We start from the raw sequence: 20,014 nt of genomic DNA on the forward strand, positions 1-20,014 counted from the left end.
TTAAAGTACTACAGCCAAACACAGACATGAGGAGAAACAGCACAGCAAGCCACCTGACTCAGGAAGCTTGTCTCGGAGATCTGGCCCAACAGGCCGTCTGGGCCAGACCTGCCAGCCTAGCTCAGTGGGGAAGTGCACAGACAGGGCCTCATTACAGGGTCACAGAGAGTGTCCTCACAAGAAGCCAGACCTGCTGGCCCTCAAACTCCAGCTTAGACCCAGAACTGTGAGAAAATGTCTGCTAAGCCACACAGTCCACTATATTTTGCTCTGGTAGCTTGGGCAGACTAACACACACACATACGCACACACACATATACACACACAAATAACGTGGTGCACTCCTAATTTTGTACCCAAAAGGACTTAACATCATATACTATAGCAACATGGCCTCATCAATGTTCATAGCAACTCAATTCACAATGGCTAAGCTATGCCATCAACCTAGGTGCCCTTTATGAATGCATAAAGAAAATGTGGCACATATACACAATAGAATTACTCAGCCATAAAGAATGAGATTATGGCATTTGCCAGGAAATGGATGGAATGTATCATGCTAAGTGAAATAAGCCAAACCCAAAAATTAAAGGCAGAATGTTCTCTCTGATATGCAGATGCTGACTCACAATGGGGGTGGTGGAGGGGGTGGAGGTTCACTGGATTGGACAGGAGAGTGAGGGGAAGGGAAGGGGATGGGAAAGACAGTAGGATGAACTGAACATAACCTCCCAATGTTCTTATGTGAGTACACATAGTATGTCAAAGTACACTCTACCATCACATGTAACTTAATAACAAAATGGTGTTTTAACCACTGCAACAGAAACACTGAGTCATTCAGCACATCAAGCCCCTTATAAGAGATAAAAATCAAGAGCAAAACAATTAAAAGACTGAGAACAGGGCTGGGGATGTGGCTCAAGCGGTAGCGCGCTCGCCTGGCATGCGTGCGGCCCGGGTTCGATCCTCAGCACCCCATACCAACAAAGATGTTGTGTCCGCCAAGAACTAAAAAAAATAAATATTAAAAATTCTCTCTCTCTCTCTCTCAAAAAAAAAAAAATAAATAAATAAATAAATATTAAAAAAAAAATTCTCTCTCTCTCTCTCTAAAAAAAGATTGAGAAGAGCTGGAAATACGAGGGCCTCTACCTGGCCTCTTGGGATTCCACCCTCAAGGCCCTGACCCACTGTTTACTGAAGCACATCCTGACCCCCACCTCCCACGCTCAACTCTGTGAGTCTACGGAGCCCTGGAAAGAGAAGGCCACCCTGACCAAGCCTGACAACGGCGGATCTGAGCACGACCCAGAGAGCAGTGCGGGGCTGGCCACGCGGGAGGACCAACAGCAGCAGCATGTTCTGGGAAGCTCTGTGGTAGGGTCTGAGGGCAAAGAGAGGAGGAAGCCATGGGGCTCAGCTCACGTCAGGAGGGAGAGGAGCAATTACCAGGCCCCATTTCCTGAGGGACTCCAGAAGCAGGAATACAGGGTGGGTCTCCTACTGGCTCTCAGAAGATGAAGGAGAGAGTGGTGCCCTGGGCCAGGGGTTGCTACCCTAGAAGGGTTTCAATACCATGGGAAGGCCTCCACTCAAAGGCTTCTGCCCCTGGCCTCCCTATGAGCATGGACCCTTCCCCAAATTGCCCACATACCAGCAGCTCACCACCCTGTGATCGGAGGACTCCTCCTGAAGGCCGGCAGCCAAAGCGTCAAGTGCCACTGACAACACAGGACAGAAGCAGCACTCAGCAGGCGCTAACAGTCTGTCAGCACCCACCCTAAAGTGCTCTGGGACAAGGGGTCAATTTCTGAGTCTCAGGCCTCTGCAGGCCCTTAAATCCCATGGCACTAGGTCCAGCCAGCCAGTTACCTACCCTCAGGACACTGAGGCCTGCCAGCTTTTTGTTTTCTTTTGTGGTTCTGGGGATGGAATCCAGGGCCTGGCACAAGCTAGAAGTGCTCTGCCACTGAACTGGGTCCCCAGCTCCTCACAACAAGCAGGCTGCTGATGCTGCAGTAAGCTGCACCATTGTGCAGCCACACTGAACGGGGCTCTGCAGCACCACGCCGGCCAGCTACTGCCAGGGCAAGGCCAAAAGCTGGGACGGCTCCTGAGCTGCCACACATTCCCAGCTGCAGGGCCCACGGACTTACATGAGAGCATGCTCTGCAGCACCTCGGCAGCCACCTATCAGAACAGAGCACAGGGCTGTCACTCGGCAGTGTCTGGGCAGTCACGCACTCGCACTAGACACACCTGTCACCTCTACAAAGAAGAGCACCTCCAAAATTCCTTTACAAACCTAGAAATCCCCCAACGCTGCCCACCATGACACCCAGGCATGCCCCCGTGAGGTCCAGGCCAGGACCCACAGCTCCAGCTCTGGCTGCACCCCCTCCCCTCCTGCCCTGCCAGGATAGACCTGTGCTGCTGTGAAGACCCCTGCCCTGGAGACCTCTGGAAACTCACGACACCCTCAGTTGTCACTTCGCAGAAAATGATTTCCTTACGCAAAACTTACAAGTGTGGACACAGAACAAATGGCAGCCACTAGCCCAGGAGTTCCAAAAGGAGCCAAGACCTGGTGGGGCCTGCTCCTCAGGCCCCAGCCCACTGCTGCTAGGAGGCTGAGTCGGGCAGCTCCCTGCTCTGCTGTCCCTCCTACCTGGGACATTGTTCCAGTCTCCTCCACTCTTCTCAGATCCGAGTTTTCCTGAAATCCCTGTGAAACCAACAGCTCCACAAAATCTGGAAAACCACAAACCAAAGTATTTACACACATATGGTCTCCAAGCAGCTGTGACTCACACGGATCCCTAGGGCCACCCAGCCCCATTCCTATCAACATACATGCACTCGCCAAGCCAGACTTACCCTCACTCTATTTTGGAAGTACTTAGCATACATCAAATTTATATTAAGGGCTTTTTCTCTTAATGCAAAGAAGTAGATCTCAAGGGATGGCTCATGGATGGTCCCCCCACAGCAAATACAGGACATGCAGCTCATCCCACCAGGAAGGAGCTTTTTGCAAGGGAGGATCCCAGGCAATGCAGGCAACCAAGGCTCACAAAGCAGACAGAGCTGGCCACTAATGGAAAATGCAGCCTCTGCCAACCCCCTCCAACTGCTGAGGCTAAAAGCAAATTCAGGACACCACGAACTTGCTGGGCCCCACGCTCACAGGCATGGCGAATGCTCGGCTTCCCACTGGCCGAGGGAACTTTTTTTTAATGTTTACTTTTTACTTTCAGGTGGACATTATATCTTTATTTTATTTTTATGTGGTGCTGAGGATCAAACCCACGGCCTCATGCATGTCAGGCACTCTACCATTGAGCCACAACCCCAGCGCCCCCAAGGTACTTTTCTCAGGAACTATGAACATACCAGAGAGCACAGCCCTAGCGATGTCCAGGTATGGGCAGGAGGTGTCTATCTGCTGGCACAGGAGGCGCAGGTTCCTGAAGAGCCACGCCACCACGGCCCGCATGTCAGGATGGCTGGGGATACAGCGCACAGTGGATCTGGGTCTGCCTGACCCCATGGCTGCCTCCCCTTACTTGGCAATTTTCTGCAACCCTCACTCCACTGTGAAGCCTAGTCTTTCTGCCCCAAAAGTCCAGGGACCAGCTACAGGGTTCTGCCTGGCTGCAAATGACCCAGAAACAATCAATTTCAAATGGTTCACTTATCTGCACTGAACACTGTGGGGATCAGGGATGGGACACATACGGGACATGTGCAGCTCCTTTGCACATACTCTCTGTATGTCTTTGTTTCCTACTTCACTGGTTTCTGCTATGACCCTTATTACTTTCTCCCTCCATCTGGCTTAACTTGCTCTTCTCTTTCTAGTCTCTGAGGTTAAGCCTAGATTGATAACATTCTTTTTTGAAATATAGGCTTTTACAAATATGGATTGCCCTCTAAATATTTCCTTAGCTGTGTTCCACAGATTCTGGAAGACTATTTTCATTTCCACTCATCTCAAGGTATATTAGATGCACACTAAACTTCATGTAGTGAAGTTTACTACCCTTGTATAGCTTCTGGCTCTGTCACGTTTAGGCTTCCCACTTCAAGATCACGAAAGTCCTCCCAGGGCTGGCTTTTATGTATTGACATTTTCCTCTTTAATTCATCTAGAGGTTTTGTTTAGTTTTGCATACAGAACCCAGGAACTCACAGGTTCCAGGCAGCTCGAGGACACTGAGCCACCCCATAGCCCGGGCTTTTTTTGAAATAAGAAAAAGATACGACCTTTTTTAATCAGTGTGAGCCACTATCACACCACCATTTGGTTTCAGGTGGTGTGGAAAAAAATCACACATGATTTCAATAACAACTAATGTTCTCATTAAACAATGAGGCAATTGCTTCTCCAGGTGCTTTTGGAAGTAAATAATTCATACTAAACAGCAATGTCAAAGCAACACGGATTCACTAGTGCACTACCTTTCCAGCAGCTCTTGTAGGCTCACGACACTTTGCACATGAAGGCGCCATACAGCTTCAAGCAAGAGAGAGTTCTGAGGAAAATGAGTGCTATGAGTCTGTGCCTGTGTCCCAGCCTAGGCAGACTTCACGCCCACTGAAACATGGCCCACTTTGGGCTCAAGTTCCTACCCCCCTTCAGGCTCTTCTGCTGTCCTAGGGCTTCTCTCTGTTCCCACAGTCTAACCTGCTGCCTGTCAGGCTCTCGCAAGCCACCCCAACCTGGCTCCATGCAGCCAACACAGCAACCCAGTGGTTAAATGCCCCTGGGTTCTAATCCCTAGTACTCCAACTCTTCTGTAGATGCCTTTACTGGCTCCTCATCGCTTTGGGGACAAAGTCAAACTCTTATGCGTGGCACAGGCCTTTCCTCATGAGCCTCCCCCAGGGAAGCCCCCCTGGACTGGCCAGGCATTCACACCATTCCACTGGACTCTGCTCAGACCACGCTGATCTTGTCCCCCACCACCTGCTATCCCCTCCCCTCCCCCAACCTCCAGGCAACTTTCAGCTGCCGAGAAGCCTTTCCTCACACCTTCTCTGCACAATTGTGAAGATGACACAATGCAATTCATGTGCATGTCATTGCCTTGTCCTAAATTAGATGCAATGAGCACAGGGATCATAAGCAGGATAAAAGGATGGAAGTTACCACTTTGGCCGTTTCTTCCCTTTTATACACTTGCTCAGGCAGTTAGCACAAAATGGTAACTGAGCACTTTCAAATCTTCAAAAAAAAATCTGTAAACTGCCAGGTGCAGTGGCACACACCTGTAATCCTAGCGGTTAGGGAGGCTGAGGCAGCAGGGTCTGAAGCTTGAGGCCAGGCTCAGAAACTTAGCAAGGCCCTCAGCAACTCAGCAAGACCCTGTCTCAAGATAAAAAATAAAAAGGACCAGGGATGTGACTCAGTAGTTAAATGCTCCTAGGTTCTAATCCCTGGTACCAAAAACCAAAACGAAAAATATCTGTAAACCTACAGAGTCTGAATTATTAAAAAAAATACTTCTAGTATATTTAAATACTCTACTACTACACTGAAAAAGACTTCATGATAATATACCCAAGAAGGCAGACCACCGTTTCTGGGATGCACTGTATTCTAATAAAGATTGCCAACAATGGGCAGACACTGGCAAAAGGACTGAGGCTCTTCCTTCCCAGCACAGGAGCATCTGATGAACTTTTATTTCATTATCATTAAACAACATATTCAACTCAATCCCCAAGAAAACCCAGGGTTCTGGCTCCAACCAAATCAACAGAGCACTGCTGGACAAGACCAGAGTTGGGGTTGTTACCTGTGCTTTCCATACTTCTTGGCAGAAGGAGAGGCGGGAGAACATGCTGTGTGCCAGAAGATACTGAGCAATCTCAAGCAAGGAAGACAGTTTCTTCTGAAAGGACAATAGATCTTTTTTTGAAGACAGGCAGACTACCTAAACTATAGCAGTGTGCTATTTCCACACAAACTCATGAGCAACAACACGTGACATTTAGGGGAAGTGGCATCTCACTCTTTGCTCGGTGCTGAGCAGCACGGGATGGCTAGGCTCCTCACAGACCATCTTCATACTGCAGGCAACTGTCCTTGCTGACAGGATCCCCACAGGAACCCCCAGCTTCAAGGCCTGATCCTGAAAAGCAGAGCCTTAAAGACAAAACAAAAAACAAAACTTTTCCTGAAAACATCAGCAATTTGAGTTAAAATATCTTTTTAAGCCACAGCACACAGAAAACTGTCTTCAAAAAGGGGAAAAATGTAAAGGGAAAAACATGATACACAAAATAAGATACTTTCATGGACCAAGCAGCTCTACTACAATGAGAGGTAATTTCTGAACCCGAGCTGTGCACACGCACAGGCAAGCAGGATGAGCAGATATGCTGACGGCTACACAAAGAGCTCTATCTCCGCCGTTCAGCCAGCACCACCGAATGAGAACCCCAGCAGGCTCTTTCAACTACTCTTCTCCTTTCTCTTCTTTTATTCCCCGTGCTGGGGATGGAACCCAAGGCCGCCCATGCTAGGTAAGTGCCCAGCCACTAAGGTTCATGGGCGCGGCAGTTTGTCTTCCTGATTACTTCAGCATCCAGATGGCCTGTAGGATGGAAGCATCCCACCGCCTTTATAGGTAGGGGCTTCCCAATGCTCTGCCACACACACCTGGTGGGAGCAAGGGCCACAGGTGGAGTCAGTCTGCAGGGCTAACAGAAGGAACCCCAGTGTTGACTCTCAGGCAGCCACCAAGCTACTCCTGAGCAACCAGTCTCTAGTCTACCTTCCTTGAAGTGAGAAATGCCGTGCACCCTGGAAATAGGTAACACCTACAAGCAGTCACTTCCTTAGCTTCAAAAACTACTTTATGAGAAGAAATAGAAAGTTCTAGTACATGATCATTATCTTCAAGATTCTGAAAGCACATATATATGAAGTGAGCAAATGAGATGGTTTTAGAGGTTTCCGTAGAGTATTAGAAATCAACTATTTGTTGCCAGGGAAAAATTTATTTTCATTTAAAATGCATTTATCTTATTTACTTATTTAATTTTTAAAGCATGGTAGCCATCTCTTCAGCAAAAAAACAAATTTAGGGGCTGGGGTTGTGGCTCAGCGGTAGAGCACTTGCCTAGCAAGTGCGAGGCCCAGGGTTCGATCCTCAGCACCACATAAAAATAAATAAAATAAAGGTACTGTGTACACTAAAAAATAAATATTAAATAAAAGAAAAGAAAAACAAATTTAAAAACTAATGGATGGGAGCTGGGGTTATGGCTCCACGGTAGAGTGCTCGCCTCGCACGTGCAAGGCCCTGGATTTGATCCTCAGCACCAGATTAAAAAAATAAATAAATAAAAATAAAGTTATAAAAAACAACAACTACTACTACTAATGGGTGGAGGGTCCATACTTCAGTGATTAAGGATAAACAGCACAAGATCTCATGCCTCATCCAAAGTCCTTACAAGAATGTACAACCATGCCTGGCCCCTGGACTTGTGACCCATCATCTGTGAGATTCAAAACCAGTTATGGCAGTGAAAATCAGGATCATTTCCCAAAGGCACACAGCATCAGAAATTCTGCCAGACCTATTATCTAAGGTGACCTTTATACTTCTTAAGAACAAATTAGTGATTCAGTTAATTCCACTATTTGCAAAAACAGCTGTCAGGTAAAAAACTATGAAGGACAAGAAGAAATCTAACACATTTTTCGTGATCTCCTCCAGAGCCTTCCCTATCTCACTATCCCAAATTGGGAGGAAAGTGGCCACCTAGAAACACACTGACCCTCCTCCTTCCTGCCTGCCTCCCTGCCTGCCCCCTGCACAGCCCTCTGCCGGCGCACCTCTGCGGAGGAGCAGCACACACCGCGGTCTTTCGTAAATCAGCGTGGTTCCTCCCCAAGTCAGTCCGTTTCTGCGCACAGCGGCACAACGAGCCCACACCGAGTCACGAGGTCCGTGTAGCTGGGTCCCTTCAGAACCCACCCTGACTCCGTGAGTCCGGAACCCCGGGTGACTCACCGAGGAAGGCACGAGAAGCCTCCGCGCGGGCCGGGTCCCGGTCACCACCGAGCAGTCTGCGGAGGCACACTCCTTCCCCGGGCGGACCTTCTACCTGGAATCAAAGCCGGGCGTGCTCCGCTGTCAACGTCGAGAGGCTCCCACGGGCAGGCCCGGAGAGCCGCGGGCCCGCTCCTCACGCCCCGCTCTCCTCCCGGCGCCGCGGCTGGGCCTCCCAGGCCACCCCGACTTCCTCTCACCTCGAGCAGAAGGTCACTCAGGCTCTGGTGGCGTCGCAGGAGTTGCACAGCCGAGTCCTTCAGTTTCTGTCCCCTTTCCGGATGATACTTTTGCCTCTTGACTCTTCCCGCTAAGGAAAAGGAGAAAATCGGCTTCCAGACGTCGACCCGGCGAGCTCCTGCCCCGGGCCCGGGGGACGCGGGGCGCACCGCCCGCGGGGTGGCCCGGGCCGGGCGGGCGGAGGGCCGGGCCCGCGGGACCCTGCAGGCCGGAGCCGCCCCGCCGCGGGCCGGGCTGGGGGGGCACGGAGTCCTGCGGTGGGGAAGCGCCCGGGGAAGAGGCGCGGGCCGGCGGAGGTCCGCCCACCTACCCAGCAGCTCGGCCCAGGACCTCCGGCGGCGCCGCGGATCGCCACCAGCGGCTGCTCCCGGAGGCTGCGAGCCCGCCATGGTGAGCGCCAGGACGTCGAGGCGCTCGCTCGTGGAGCCCGCGCTGCCTTCTCATTGGCTGCGGCAGGTTCGCGTGTTTCTGGGCTGAAGTCCCCCGGCCACACCCCACGAAGGCGGAAACCTGGGGCCGCGGCCATCTTGGCAGTGGCATCAGGAAAAAGGCGCTGGCGGCCATCTTGGTGGTGGCAGGAGCGTCGAGACCTCACGCCGCGAGACAAAAGTTACCCTGGGTTTGCAGCTGGAAGGGGCGGTGCGGACTGACAGTGGCATCCTGCGAGGAAACAGCGACGTCCCTAATGCGTCTTTCCTGACGAAAAGGACCCAGAGCTGATCTTGAAAGGACGGGCGCTACAAACCCAGAGCCAGAGAGGCTGAAAACCTCCGGGCCCTCAACTGCAGGGCGGGCCAGCTCCTGCAACACCAGGTTCTGCATTTCTCTTAACAGGGGTTGCTGTGCTGAGTTCTCATTTCTGGAAAAACTGGCCAAAGGGGCTTTTGGGCCACGGCGTGACTCTCCTAACTCGAAGGTTAGAGGAGCAGAATAGAGCTCATAATGTCACCTAGGGAAAAAGGGTCCCATGGCTTATGCCAAAACTAACAATCATAGTCTTTTCCTGTAATAGTGGCCCATGCAACCTGAAGTGTGTATCCATCCTTTTTCTGTAAGGGAGAGTTACAGAATACACCAACTGTGCTTTCTGCATGCTAGAAAAAGATTAGCCAACTATCTCCATAGTGTGGTGGGGACAGATGAGACAAGACCTGAAGACAGCAGGAAACAGATTTATTTGGCTGTAGGCAGGTTCAGAGGGCAAAGCTTTTGCTGTAATCCATCTGAAAGGACACTCACAGAGTCTTACACAGTCCAAAGAGCACACCACACACCTGAATCTTGTGCAAGAGATTTACTGTTGGTAACCTGGGGCAAACCGACCAGGCTGTCTCTTGAAGGAGAGCAGCAGTTGGCCAAATAGATGGGGACTATCTCTAAATCCTTGGGGTGGGACAGTCCAAGTTAACTGGGTAGAGGTGTGAGTGTCTGGGTCTGTCCAGGTGAAGAGGAAAATGTCCTGGGATTGGCATCTTTTAAATCCAAAACGGAAAGCTGCTTAGGAGTTGGGCCAGAAGTCTGCAGTGTCTGGTTTCCTGACTGCTGGGTTGGGTGTGTTGAAAGGGGAGTTCGTTTGGCACAGAGGCCTTTCTGGAGAATATCAAAGGTTTGAGACCCCTGAGGCTCTGGAGAGAAAGTGGGTATTGGGGTCCTGCTGGGAAATAGGTGGGGTCCTTGAGATGTATTATCAAGGGAGAGTGGCGGATGGCTGTGGAGGGCTTTTGGAAGTCCCAGATAGAGGGATGAATCTCTAATGCAGACACGGGGTAAGAGGGATCCGTGGAATTTGTCTGGACTACTAGCAGGGGGGGTACCGAAGGCGAGTGAGCTGAGACTCAGGAGTGAAGGTAATGGAAGCCCCAACTTTGGCTAGGAGATCCCTGCCTAAGAGGAGCTGGGCAGCGGGGAATCCGGAAGGAGTGGGAGAGGGCAATGCCCTGGAGCCTGCAGAGAAGCCAAGGTCTTTGTAGGGGCTGGTCAACGGTCCTCTGTCAAGTTCCTCATGACAAAAACACTCAGGGTCACTCCAGGTGAACTGAGCTGCACGAAATAACCACACAAGAGACAGAGATGCCTTTTTTTTTTTGGGGGGGGGGTCCTTTGACAACTCCTCTGACCTTAAGAGTCTGCAGAAAAGAGAAAGGAGCACATGCTGACCCTTTTATTGAGGAGAAGCCATTCAAATGAGGCCAGGGGTCAGGTTTCAGGGGGCTGAGTCTAGCTTGTAATGTCTGCTGCCCGCAGGTTGATTGACATCTAGGAAGGCCATGCCCAAAGGCAGAGCAAGAGAAGTGGGCACACAGCACACAAAGGGCATTTCCATGAAACCTTCTATCCCAAACAGGGCAAAGGGGTAATAGCACAAAGGAACAGGTGAGCATAGTTGATCCATGGGGCTGTAGGAAGGCACACCTAGCATGAAGACACATTCTGCTACTTCGAGGATTGGGGCAGCATCTAGGGCCACTACAAAAGTGACCAGATCACTACAAAAGTGACCGACAGAGCCTCTACCAATCACGGGAAGAAAATGCTAGTCATTCAGCGCGACAATAGAAGAACAAGAAAGAGAAGTATGTCACACTGCACGACTAAAAACTCAGGATCACTCCAAGTGAACTGGGCGGCCTGAAATAATCACACAGAGACAGAGAAATATCTTTTTATTTGGGTCTTGTGATGGTTCCTCTGAACTTAGGGTCTGTGGAAAAAGAGTGAGGAGGAGCACGTGCTGAATACTTTTATTGGGAAGAAACCATTTAAATGAGGCAAGGGATAGGATTACAAAGGATTAGGAGAGTATAGCTCCACACCTCTGGGTGCTGCCTACTCCTAGGGCCATGCCTTGCTATCCGACCAAGGGAAGAGTCACAAGTCAGGGCACTACCGTGCCAGACTACAGGGTTTTTTCAGATCCCCGTGGTGCATCAGGACTTAAAGGGGTGTGCATTTGGAGTGGCTCCCCACATAAGTAGGTCCCCAAAACTCCTTTAGGACTTATGCGGCTCCAGTGTCCAAAAGGAAAGAGACGGGACTACCTGCCCCCACCATGGTTACCCTGGGCTCCTGAGAAGTGGTTGTTGGGTGAGGGGACCTGGGCCTCCTCAGTCATCCATTGCCAGACCTAGAAGATCCACTGGAAAGATATCAGAGCCGGGTGGCCTTGCACCTCTTGGTACAAGTGGCCTTCCTGATGGCATTTGGAACATGCACCAGGAGGCTTTCGGAGATCCAGACATACTCTGACCCAATGACCTATTTGACCACATTTGAAGGAGGGGTCAGGGGGTCCTCCTGGCTGCCTTTTAGGGAGTGGGGATGCCAAAGTGCCAGTGGTTGGGGCAGGTTGAAAGGCCTTGGCCAGCATCTGGTATTTCTTCTCATCTCTCCCATTATAGACCTTAAAAACCACTTCCAGAAGCTCTGCTTGAGGAGTTAGGGGTGCCCTCTCTAGGTGTTTGAGTTTAGCCTTCATGTCGGGGAAGTTCTGGGAGAAGAAATGGGTCATTAGTAGTTGTCTCCTGTCTGGGGTTTCAGGGTTGGGTAGGTGAACTGTAAGAGGGCCTTTGTAATGCAGACCAAGAATACTGAGGGGTATTCATTTTTGTCCTGAATAACCTCTTGGAGTTCCTCATAGCTTTATGGGCCAGTTTTCTTAGTCCTGCCATGAAGCAGGTAATGAATTGGTTCCTACCAGTGATCCCTCCAGCCAAATTATAGTCCCAGTTGGAGTCACGATCAGGGACTACCTCAGTGCCAATTGGGTGAGACGGGAGACTTTCCCGGCATAGTTTCTGGCCTGCTCCCAAATGTGCCTGTGTTCCTCAGGGAGGAGAGCGTCGGATGGGGTCCTATGAACATCATGGGAAGTAAAGCCTATGACTGGGTTAGGTATTCGAGTTCCTGAATGTACCCTGAAGGATGAGAGGTGAAGGACCCTAGCCTTCTTTTGATTTGGGAGAGGTTACTAAGGGGAGAATGGACCGGTACCTGAACAACTCCCTGTGACCCTGCTACTTCACAGAGGGGAAGCAGAGGGGTGAGCTGGCTAGAGGGGTCCATGCCAGAGCCAGAGCAAGTAAAGGGTGACTGAAAGTAGGTGAGGGAGGCCGGGAGGGGTCGGAGAAGGTGGAGGGTGGTAGGGAGGGGCCTGTCAGCGGGGTCAAGTCTGGGGTTTCGGGAGGGTCCTGAGGTTGAGAAGGGGGGTATCCAGAGCCAGCGGAACCTGGGCTGGAGAACAAGAGGGGGATTTCTTTCCATCTCCCAAGCCCTCACAAAAGTTAAAAAGGTCCCTCAAAATGTTGGGATCTAGAGTGTATCTAAGGTATAGAGGCCCAGTCTGGTTGCCGAGTGAATTAGTTTTCACACCTTTAAGTCAGGGGTAAAGCGGAGTGAGTCTAAATTTGCTAAAAGGCAACCCAAGGGGTGTCCAAGGGGATGGCAGAGGAGGCTGCGCCCATGGCGAGAGAGAGTTGGTAGGGAGTAGCGCAGGCATCCCTCTGTGTCTTCTCACACTGAAGGAGGAAGAGCTGACCACTCTGGGAGTCCCTACTGCCTCAGGGCTGCAGCTGGGGCTAAGGCCCACGAGGTTCTCAACACCAGGGCTTTGAGCCAAAGGAGGAACTTGTTGGTAAAGATGGCGCCCAGGGTGCTTCTCTTCCAGGAGCTCAGGTCCATGACGCACTGAAGGCGCGTGAACCATCACCTCCAATCCCTGTGAATGGCGCTGCGAACTTTGAATGGCGCACCTCCAATCCCTGAAGTGGTGTGAACTCTCAGCCAATGAAGAAGTAACAGCCCACTCACCCTGCTCCTCCTCATCCTGCCTTAAACCCATAAATATCAACACCCTGTCCGTGTTCTCCCTCTTACTCTTACAGTCTTACTCTCCCTTCCCCCCTCCCCTCTCCTCTCCCTCCCCCCCTCCCCTCTCCTCTCTCTCCCCTCTCCTCCCCCTCCCTTCCTCTCTCTCTCTCTCTCCTCCCTCCTCTTCTGCGACTGACCACTCTGGTCCTGCTAATAAAATCTCAGACAGGTAAATGGTTGTTTTGGCTTGTTGAGTTTACGGAGCTTTTCCATCATCCTTTACAGAACTGAGACCCAGAGAGAGATCTTTTGCTGGGGGTGGGGTGGGGGGCCTTCTGGGCCCATAGACTCAATCAATGGTTGGGGGTGCCTGTGATGGGAACCCCAGGAGTGCTGGACGTTCAACAGTCACTTCCTGAACTGGCAGGTCATTTGAGTTGATCAAAGGCCGTGGAACTTATCTGAATTAGCCGGCACTTAGTGAGATGGAAGGTGAGTTCAAGGTGAGGATGGTCTAGGACGGAGCAGAGGATCCCAGAGCAGCTCAGATCCCCAAAGAGAGATCAAGGTCAATGGGAGAGCCTAATCTGAGTCACTGGCATCAGTGAAAGGACACTTGCAGAGTCCACGCAAAGTCCCAAAACCACGCCACGCCCCAAATCTCACGCAAGAGACTTATGGTCAGTAACATGAGGTAACTGACCAGGCTGTCCCCCCGTGGAGAGCAGCGGCTGTCGGCACTCACAGAGCAGCTTTCTAGTGCCCCTGAACCCCACGTTCGGGCAGTTCCAGAACTTGACACCCAGCGTGTCAGGGAGGGGCTCAGAAGCTCTCACTCTGAAGAAGTTCACACAAAAGCAGCTTCCTTTTTTCCCTTTCACTGTTCTGGGCAGGTTAGCCCTTAAGGACAGCACCTGAGAAGTGGAGAGCTGCTTCTCCCCTTCTCCCAGCCAGCTGTTACCAGGGAGCCCAGTTGGTAACCTCTTCTCTTTGAAACGTAAACCCCTCTGTGGAGCTCAGCGCAGGGGAGGCCTTGTGAAAGGATCTGTCTTTCCTCTCACACTTTGCATTTGCAATCACTTCTACAAAGTATTATCTACATCGTTACTACACTGGAGAGTCCATAATGTTGATGAAAAACTAGCAAAGGGGTGTTCAGCACTGGAGTGCCGATCTCTTTCAGGTCTAAGACCAAACAAGTCAGAGCAACAGGAAACAGGAGGCTTAACCACTCTGAACTCCTTCGTAGAGGTTCTTTTGCTGATAGTCCGAAGATCAATTATGGCGAAGATTTCTGGAGAAGCTTAATTGTGGGGAGCCACATTGAGGTACCACGCCTTCCAGTCCTGATGCAGCACAGTGATCTGAAAGACCACTGTAGTCTGACACGGAGTGCCAGGACTTGTGACTCAGTCCCCCACCGCACCCCACCCAGATAGCAAAGCCAGTCTTCTGATAGGCACACCCTGGGGTAGAGCTACGCTCACCTGTTCCTTTGTAATCCCACCCCTTTGCTCTGTTTGGGATAGAATGTTCCATGGAAGCTCCCTTTGTGTGTCCCCTTCTCTTGCTCTGCCTTTGGGTGTGGCCTTCCTAGATGTCAGTCAACCTGCTGACAGCAGACATCACAAGCTAGACTCAGCCCCTGAAACCTGACCCCTGGCCTCATTTGATGGCTTCTCTCTGGTAAAAAGGGTTCAGCATCTGCTCCTTTCTTCTTTCCATGGACCACGAAGGTCAGAGGAGCCATCACCAGATCCAAAGAAAAAGGTATCTCTGTCTCTGGTTATTTCATGCAGCCCAGTCCCCCTGCAGTGACCCTGGGTGTTTTAGTCATGAGGAACGTGACAATCAAGATTTTCTGTGGAGGAGGGGATGCTACTACAATAGCACAGAAAAAGCTGGACCTGGCCAGCTTCAGCAGCAAGAGCAGCCATGTTTGAAAGCAAATGAAAGAGAATACAAAAAGAAATGGTGGCCACGCCTGTAATCCCAGCCGCTTGGGAGTCTGAGGCAGGAGGAGCACAAGTTCAAAGTCAACCTCAGCAGAAAGCAAGGCACAAAGCAACTTAGCGAGACCCTAAATAAAATACAAATCAGGGCTGGGATGTGGCTTAGTGGTCAAGTGATCCTGAGTTCAATCTCCAGCACCAAATAAAAGAAATGAAGACAGACTCAGCAGATCAGCAGTGGTTTATTAACAACAGAGGGGCCCATTTTCCAGGGGAAATGGCAGCGGGCTTCATCAAGGTCTGGGTTTTATAGGTTTAGCACGGTGAGGTCATGGGAGGAAATTTTTGGTGGGGCAGGAGGGTGGGTAGGGAACAGCTGTAGATAAGGGAAGCTCCTTGGGGCCATTATGCTGGACAGCGGGGAGGGGGTGCGTGTGCTGCGGGTGGGGCCAGGTTCCTTCTCCCCATTTTCCCTTCCTGCCTTCCCTCTGGACTGCAATGACAAATCTCCACCTGCGCTAGGGACATTGTGGGTACCGCCGCAGATGTCTCCACGCTGGGCACGGGCAGGCCTGGACAGTGATGGGTGGGGGGATGGGTGGAGACAGTCGTGGATAAGGGAAGTTCCTGAGGCCTACTGTCCAGGTCCTTCATTCCAGGCTCTGAAAGGGGTATAAAGAGCGTTGACCTGCACTCACTTTCAGGCTGATTACAGCCTCCTGTCCTCTCCTGCTGTGACAGTGTGAGAGGCAGAGGTGTGGACAGTGTCTACAAGAGCAAGCCCTCAGGACAGGCTTGAGATGGCCATCGCTGCCTTGCTCTGCTAAAGCTCGCCCAGGAGGAAGCCAGCACACAGAGCCACAGCTCAGAGTGCAGCAGCCCGGAGGAGGAGCCAGAGCCGGACAGGACCTGCCAGGAGGCGGCACTGCCAGGCAGAGGGCTGAAGCACAGCTTGCACCTCAAAAAGAACACTGGAAAGCCTGACCCCGAAGGGTCGCAGGGCAGCAGAAGAGAACATTCAATAAAACCCAGCACTGCGGCCAGGCATCGTGTGTTGTGGGTTCAGTGGGGACGAAGGTCTCAGCTGCCCATCATCTCAAGTGCCACAGGAAACCCAGGTGACAGGAAAGTCTGGCCTCAGTCACTGCCTGGTTGGGACACTACCCACTCAACACAAGTCCACACCTCTATAACCTTTTTCTGCTTTGTGTTCATCATCTCAGAATGAGAAGTGAAAACTTTTCCATTTTTTTAAATAACTTTATTTTATTTACTTATTTATTTATATGTGGTGCTGAGGATTGAACCCAGTGCCTACCTCCTGTTAGGCGAGTGCTCTACCGCTGAGCCACAACCCTCTTTTCTTCCATTTTGAAAATGACTTTTCCTCCATTATGGAAGAGTTGATATATGTTGGGTCTACAATCCCAGAGGATCCAGAGGCTAAGGCAGGAAGGTGCAGGTACCAGCCCAGACTGGGCAAGTTAGCAAAATAAAAAATAAAAAGGGCTGGGATACAGCTCAGTAGTAAAGTGTCAATATGTGTTTATTGACAAATAAATCTAAAGGTACACAAAAATATTAATCCACTCAAAATCACAAAAGAAGCTGGGCACAGTGGCACATGTCTATGACCCCAGTGACTCTAGAGGCTGAGGCAGGAGATCACAAGCTCGAGGCCAGCCTCATCAACTTAGTGAGACCCTGTCTCTGAATTAAACAAATAAAACTAAAAAGGTCTGGGGATGTGGTCCAGTGGTAAAGCACCTCTGAGTTCAACCCCTAATGTAGGAAGGGTGGAAAAGCTCCATAAACTCAAGGAGCCAAAACAACTGTTTACCTGTCGGAGACGGGACTGGGACTGTAGCAGGCAGTCACAGAAGAGAAGGGGGGAGGAGGAGGGAGGAGAGCAAGAGAGTAAGAGAGTGAACAGGGTGTTGATATTTATGGGCTCAACGCAGGATAAGGAGGAGCAGGGCCAGTGGGCTGTTACTTCTTCATTGGCTGAGAGATCAAACCACTTCATGGATTGGAGGTGCACCATTCAAAGTTTGCGCCATTCACAGGGATTGGAGGTGATGGTTCGCGCCATTCAGTGCATCATGGACCTCAGCTCCCAGAAGAGAAGCGCCATCTTTACCAGCATTAATACCAAAAAATAAAATAAAATAAAATCACAATAGAGACTAATGTTTCATTGTGTGTCTCTCTTCCAGACTTTCTTTTTTTTTCTTTTTTCTTTCTTTTTTTTTTTCTACTGGGAATTGAACTCTGAGGCACTTTGCCACTGAGCCACATCCCCAGACCTTTTTATTTTTTGAGACAGGGTCTTGCTAAGTTGATTAGGGCCTCATTAAGTTGCTGAGGCTGGCCTTGAACTTTTGATCCTCCTACCTCAGCTTCCTGAGCTGTTGGGATTACAGAAAGCCCAGGCTTTCTTTTTTGCAAATACTTTTTTCTTTTTCTCCTTCCTTCCTTCCTTCCTTCCTTCCTTCCTTCCTTCCTTCCTTCCTTCCTTCCTTCCTTCCTTCTTTCCTTCCTTCCTTCCTTCTTTCTTTCTACAGTCTTGCTAGGTTGCCCAGCCAGGGTCCAGTTTGCAGTCCATCTGATTTAGCCTCTGAGTCTCTGGGATTACAGGGGTGCACCACCATCCCTAACACAATTAGTTTTAATTGCAGTTTTATAATCTGCACTTTCACCAGGCCGTGGTCCCAGCTCCTCAGGAGGCTGAGGCAGGACAATTACTTGAGTCCAGGAGTTTGAGATCCTGCCTCAAATAAATAACCTGTGTGTTCTCCCCACAAGCACTCATGAATGTAGATGCAGCCTTTCCTTCACTTCACTCTGATGGCTCCTGGCCTATGCAGCATCCCCAGTTGTCTAACAACCCTACTGCTGAGCGTCATTCCCTCATCTTCTTTTAGCAAGGCAACCTTAGAGTGCACGCACTCCTGGAGGTCTGAAGGCTGTCTTCTCAGCAGGGGATGTGTTCCAAGTATCACATGCCTGGGTCAAGACCACGCACACCCTCCTGGCCTTGACTGCTTGGCCATGCGCCTCTCCCTCTGTGGAAGTTCAGGGGCCTACCCTCCGGTGCTTGCAGCAGGATCCTGTCTCCTGCCAGGAGTGGTGGTGGCCATGACCGTCATCCCAGCTACTCATGAGGGAGAGGCAGGAGGACCACTAGTCTGAGGCCAGCCTGGACAGTTTGAGACCCTGCCTCTAAGGTTTTTTTAAAGAGGCTTAGAGCTTGTGCAGGAGGGCTCAGTCCCCAGTCCCAAAAAACCCTAAAACAACAAAAACCAGCCAAGTCTAGTGACAATGTCCAAATAAGGGCCAGGATAAAAGGTGACACAGAGAAGAAGCAGTGAGAGGTGAAGACAGCCCCAGGCACAGAGCACCCCAGATCCCCCGAGGAGCTGGCTCTGCAGACACTGGCCTCAGCCCCCAGAACTGCAGGAAGATGCGAGGCTGCTGCTTGTCTGTGCTGGGAGCCCCAGGAACCCACATAACCCCACTGTTTCTGCACCCTTGTTGTGTTAGCGTGACATGAAGGGGAGGATGCACCCGGTGCCACGATAGGAACCTTGACAGAGGGCACCTGGGACCTCTGAGCACCTGAGCAGCACTTTGGAGGTCCACTGCCGCCCGTACAGTCTGTGCACTCCCGTGCAAAGGGCAGAGAGAGCGAGTACTTCAGCTCTGAGGCTCACAGTATCCATCACAGCCTCTCAGCTCCAGCACAGCAGCATGACAGCAACCACAGATGACAAGTCACAGCTGGAGATGCCTTTGTGACCATCACACTTTATTTACCAAAACAGAGTGGGCCAGTGTGGCCTGTGGGCATGGCCTCCAGAGAGATCCCTGTATTGAGAATGAGGAAAGCTGGCCTCGCCTGTGAACTCACAGGTAGCCAAAAGGTCAATCTACACCTCATTTCTCATCTGGGAAGAGAGATCATGGTGCCTGTTCTACCTCCCTGGTGGGATTCTGTGAGGATAAATGAAGTGAGAGCAGCAGAGTGCTCACCAGGCGGTCAGGGCTGCGCACAGGCACACGGGCAGGAGAGGCGCTCCCTCGGCTCCAGTCGGCACGCCCCTCCCTGGCATCCCACCCACACCTCCCTGGGGCCCTTCCCAGAGGATGCTGCCGCAATAAAAGCAAAACAGGCCACAGCCCTACCCTCCTGAAGTGACCAGGCCCCTGGGAGCAGACACACAAGTAGGACATGGTTGCTGAGGACAGGTGGCCAGTGCCATGGGGGACTGAGAACTGCAGGTGCTGAGAGCTGGGGTGGAGGGCAGGGGCCACCTGGGCTCCCAGGCGCCCTGCATGGCTCTAGGCTCACCTGTCAACCACAGGCTGAGGGCGACCAGCAGGAGCAGGGGACAACCAGGGTCTGCCAATTCTCAGAAGCTGTTTGTTTTGGAGGTTGATCTTACTAGATGAGAGAGTCTGGGAGTTTTTTTCTTTTGCCATTTTTATTTTATTTTACATTGAGACAGGCTCTCACTAAGTTTTCCAGGCTGGCCTTGAACTGGAGATCTGCCTGCCTCAACCCCCAGAGTTGCCAGGATCCCAAGCTGAGAGTTTCGATCCTGAGCTGTAGGGAGGGTGGAGATGCCAGGAATGGAGGGAGAAGACCCTCCACCCCCATCCGAAGTGTGTCCACCATTCCACCTTCATCTTGGCTCTGCCCTGGACCCTCGCAGTGGCCACAGTTCGTCCTCTTCTCTGGCTCTTCCCCCTGCAGCCCTGGCTCCCACAGCCCTCCCTCCCAGCTGCCCTGGGTTTCCTCCCAGAAACCAAGCCCAGCCTGGCTCTACCTGGCCTCCCTGGGGATTCACAGCTTTCATCATTATCCCAAAATAGACCTACAGCACAAAACCCCAGCTTCTCACATTTCAGCTTTTCCTCTCAGACCCCTGAACTCTGGCC

At 51.2% G+C, this 20,014-nt stretch overlaps 1 protein-coding gene across 1 annotated transcript in view; it reads right to left on the reverse strand.

Annotated features, from left to right (window-relative positions):
* FANCA (FA complementation group A) overlaps positions 1-7,703 on the reverse strand; it is a 38,401-nt gene extending 30,698 nt beyond the window's left edge. Inside the window, exons 1-8 of the mRNA XM_081273396.1 lie at positions 7,474-7,703; positions 6,024-6,157; positions 5,808-5,903; positions 4,468-4,541; positions 3,400-3,512; positions 2,675-2,757; positions 2,163-2,196; positions 1,661-1,727 (exon numbers count right to left, since the gene is read on the reverse strand). Of these exons, the coding sequence (XP_081129522.1) occupies positions 1,661-1,727; positions 2,163-2,196; positions 2,675-2,757; positions 3,400-3,512; positions 4,468-4,541; positions 5,808-5,903; positions 6,024-6,157; positions 7,474-7,489 (617 nt within the window). The 5' untranslated portion in view covers positions 7,490-7,703. The remainder of the gene's footprint in view (positions 1-1,660; positions 1,728-2,162; positions 2,197-2,674; positions 2,758-3,399; positions 3,513-4,467; positions 4,542-5,807; positions 5,904-6,023; positions 6,158-7,473) is intronic.
* Between the last annotated feature and the right edge of the window lie 12,311 nt (positions 7,704-20,014).

Source organism: Spermophilus citellus (genome assembly GCF_964194105.1).
Source record: "Spermophilus citellus genome assembly, chromosome: 18".
NCBI lineage: Eukaryota > Metazoa > Chordata > Mammalia > Rodentia > Sciuridae > Spermophilus > Spermophilus citellus.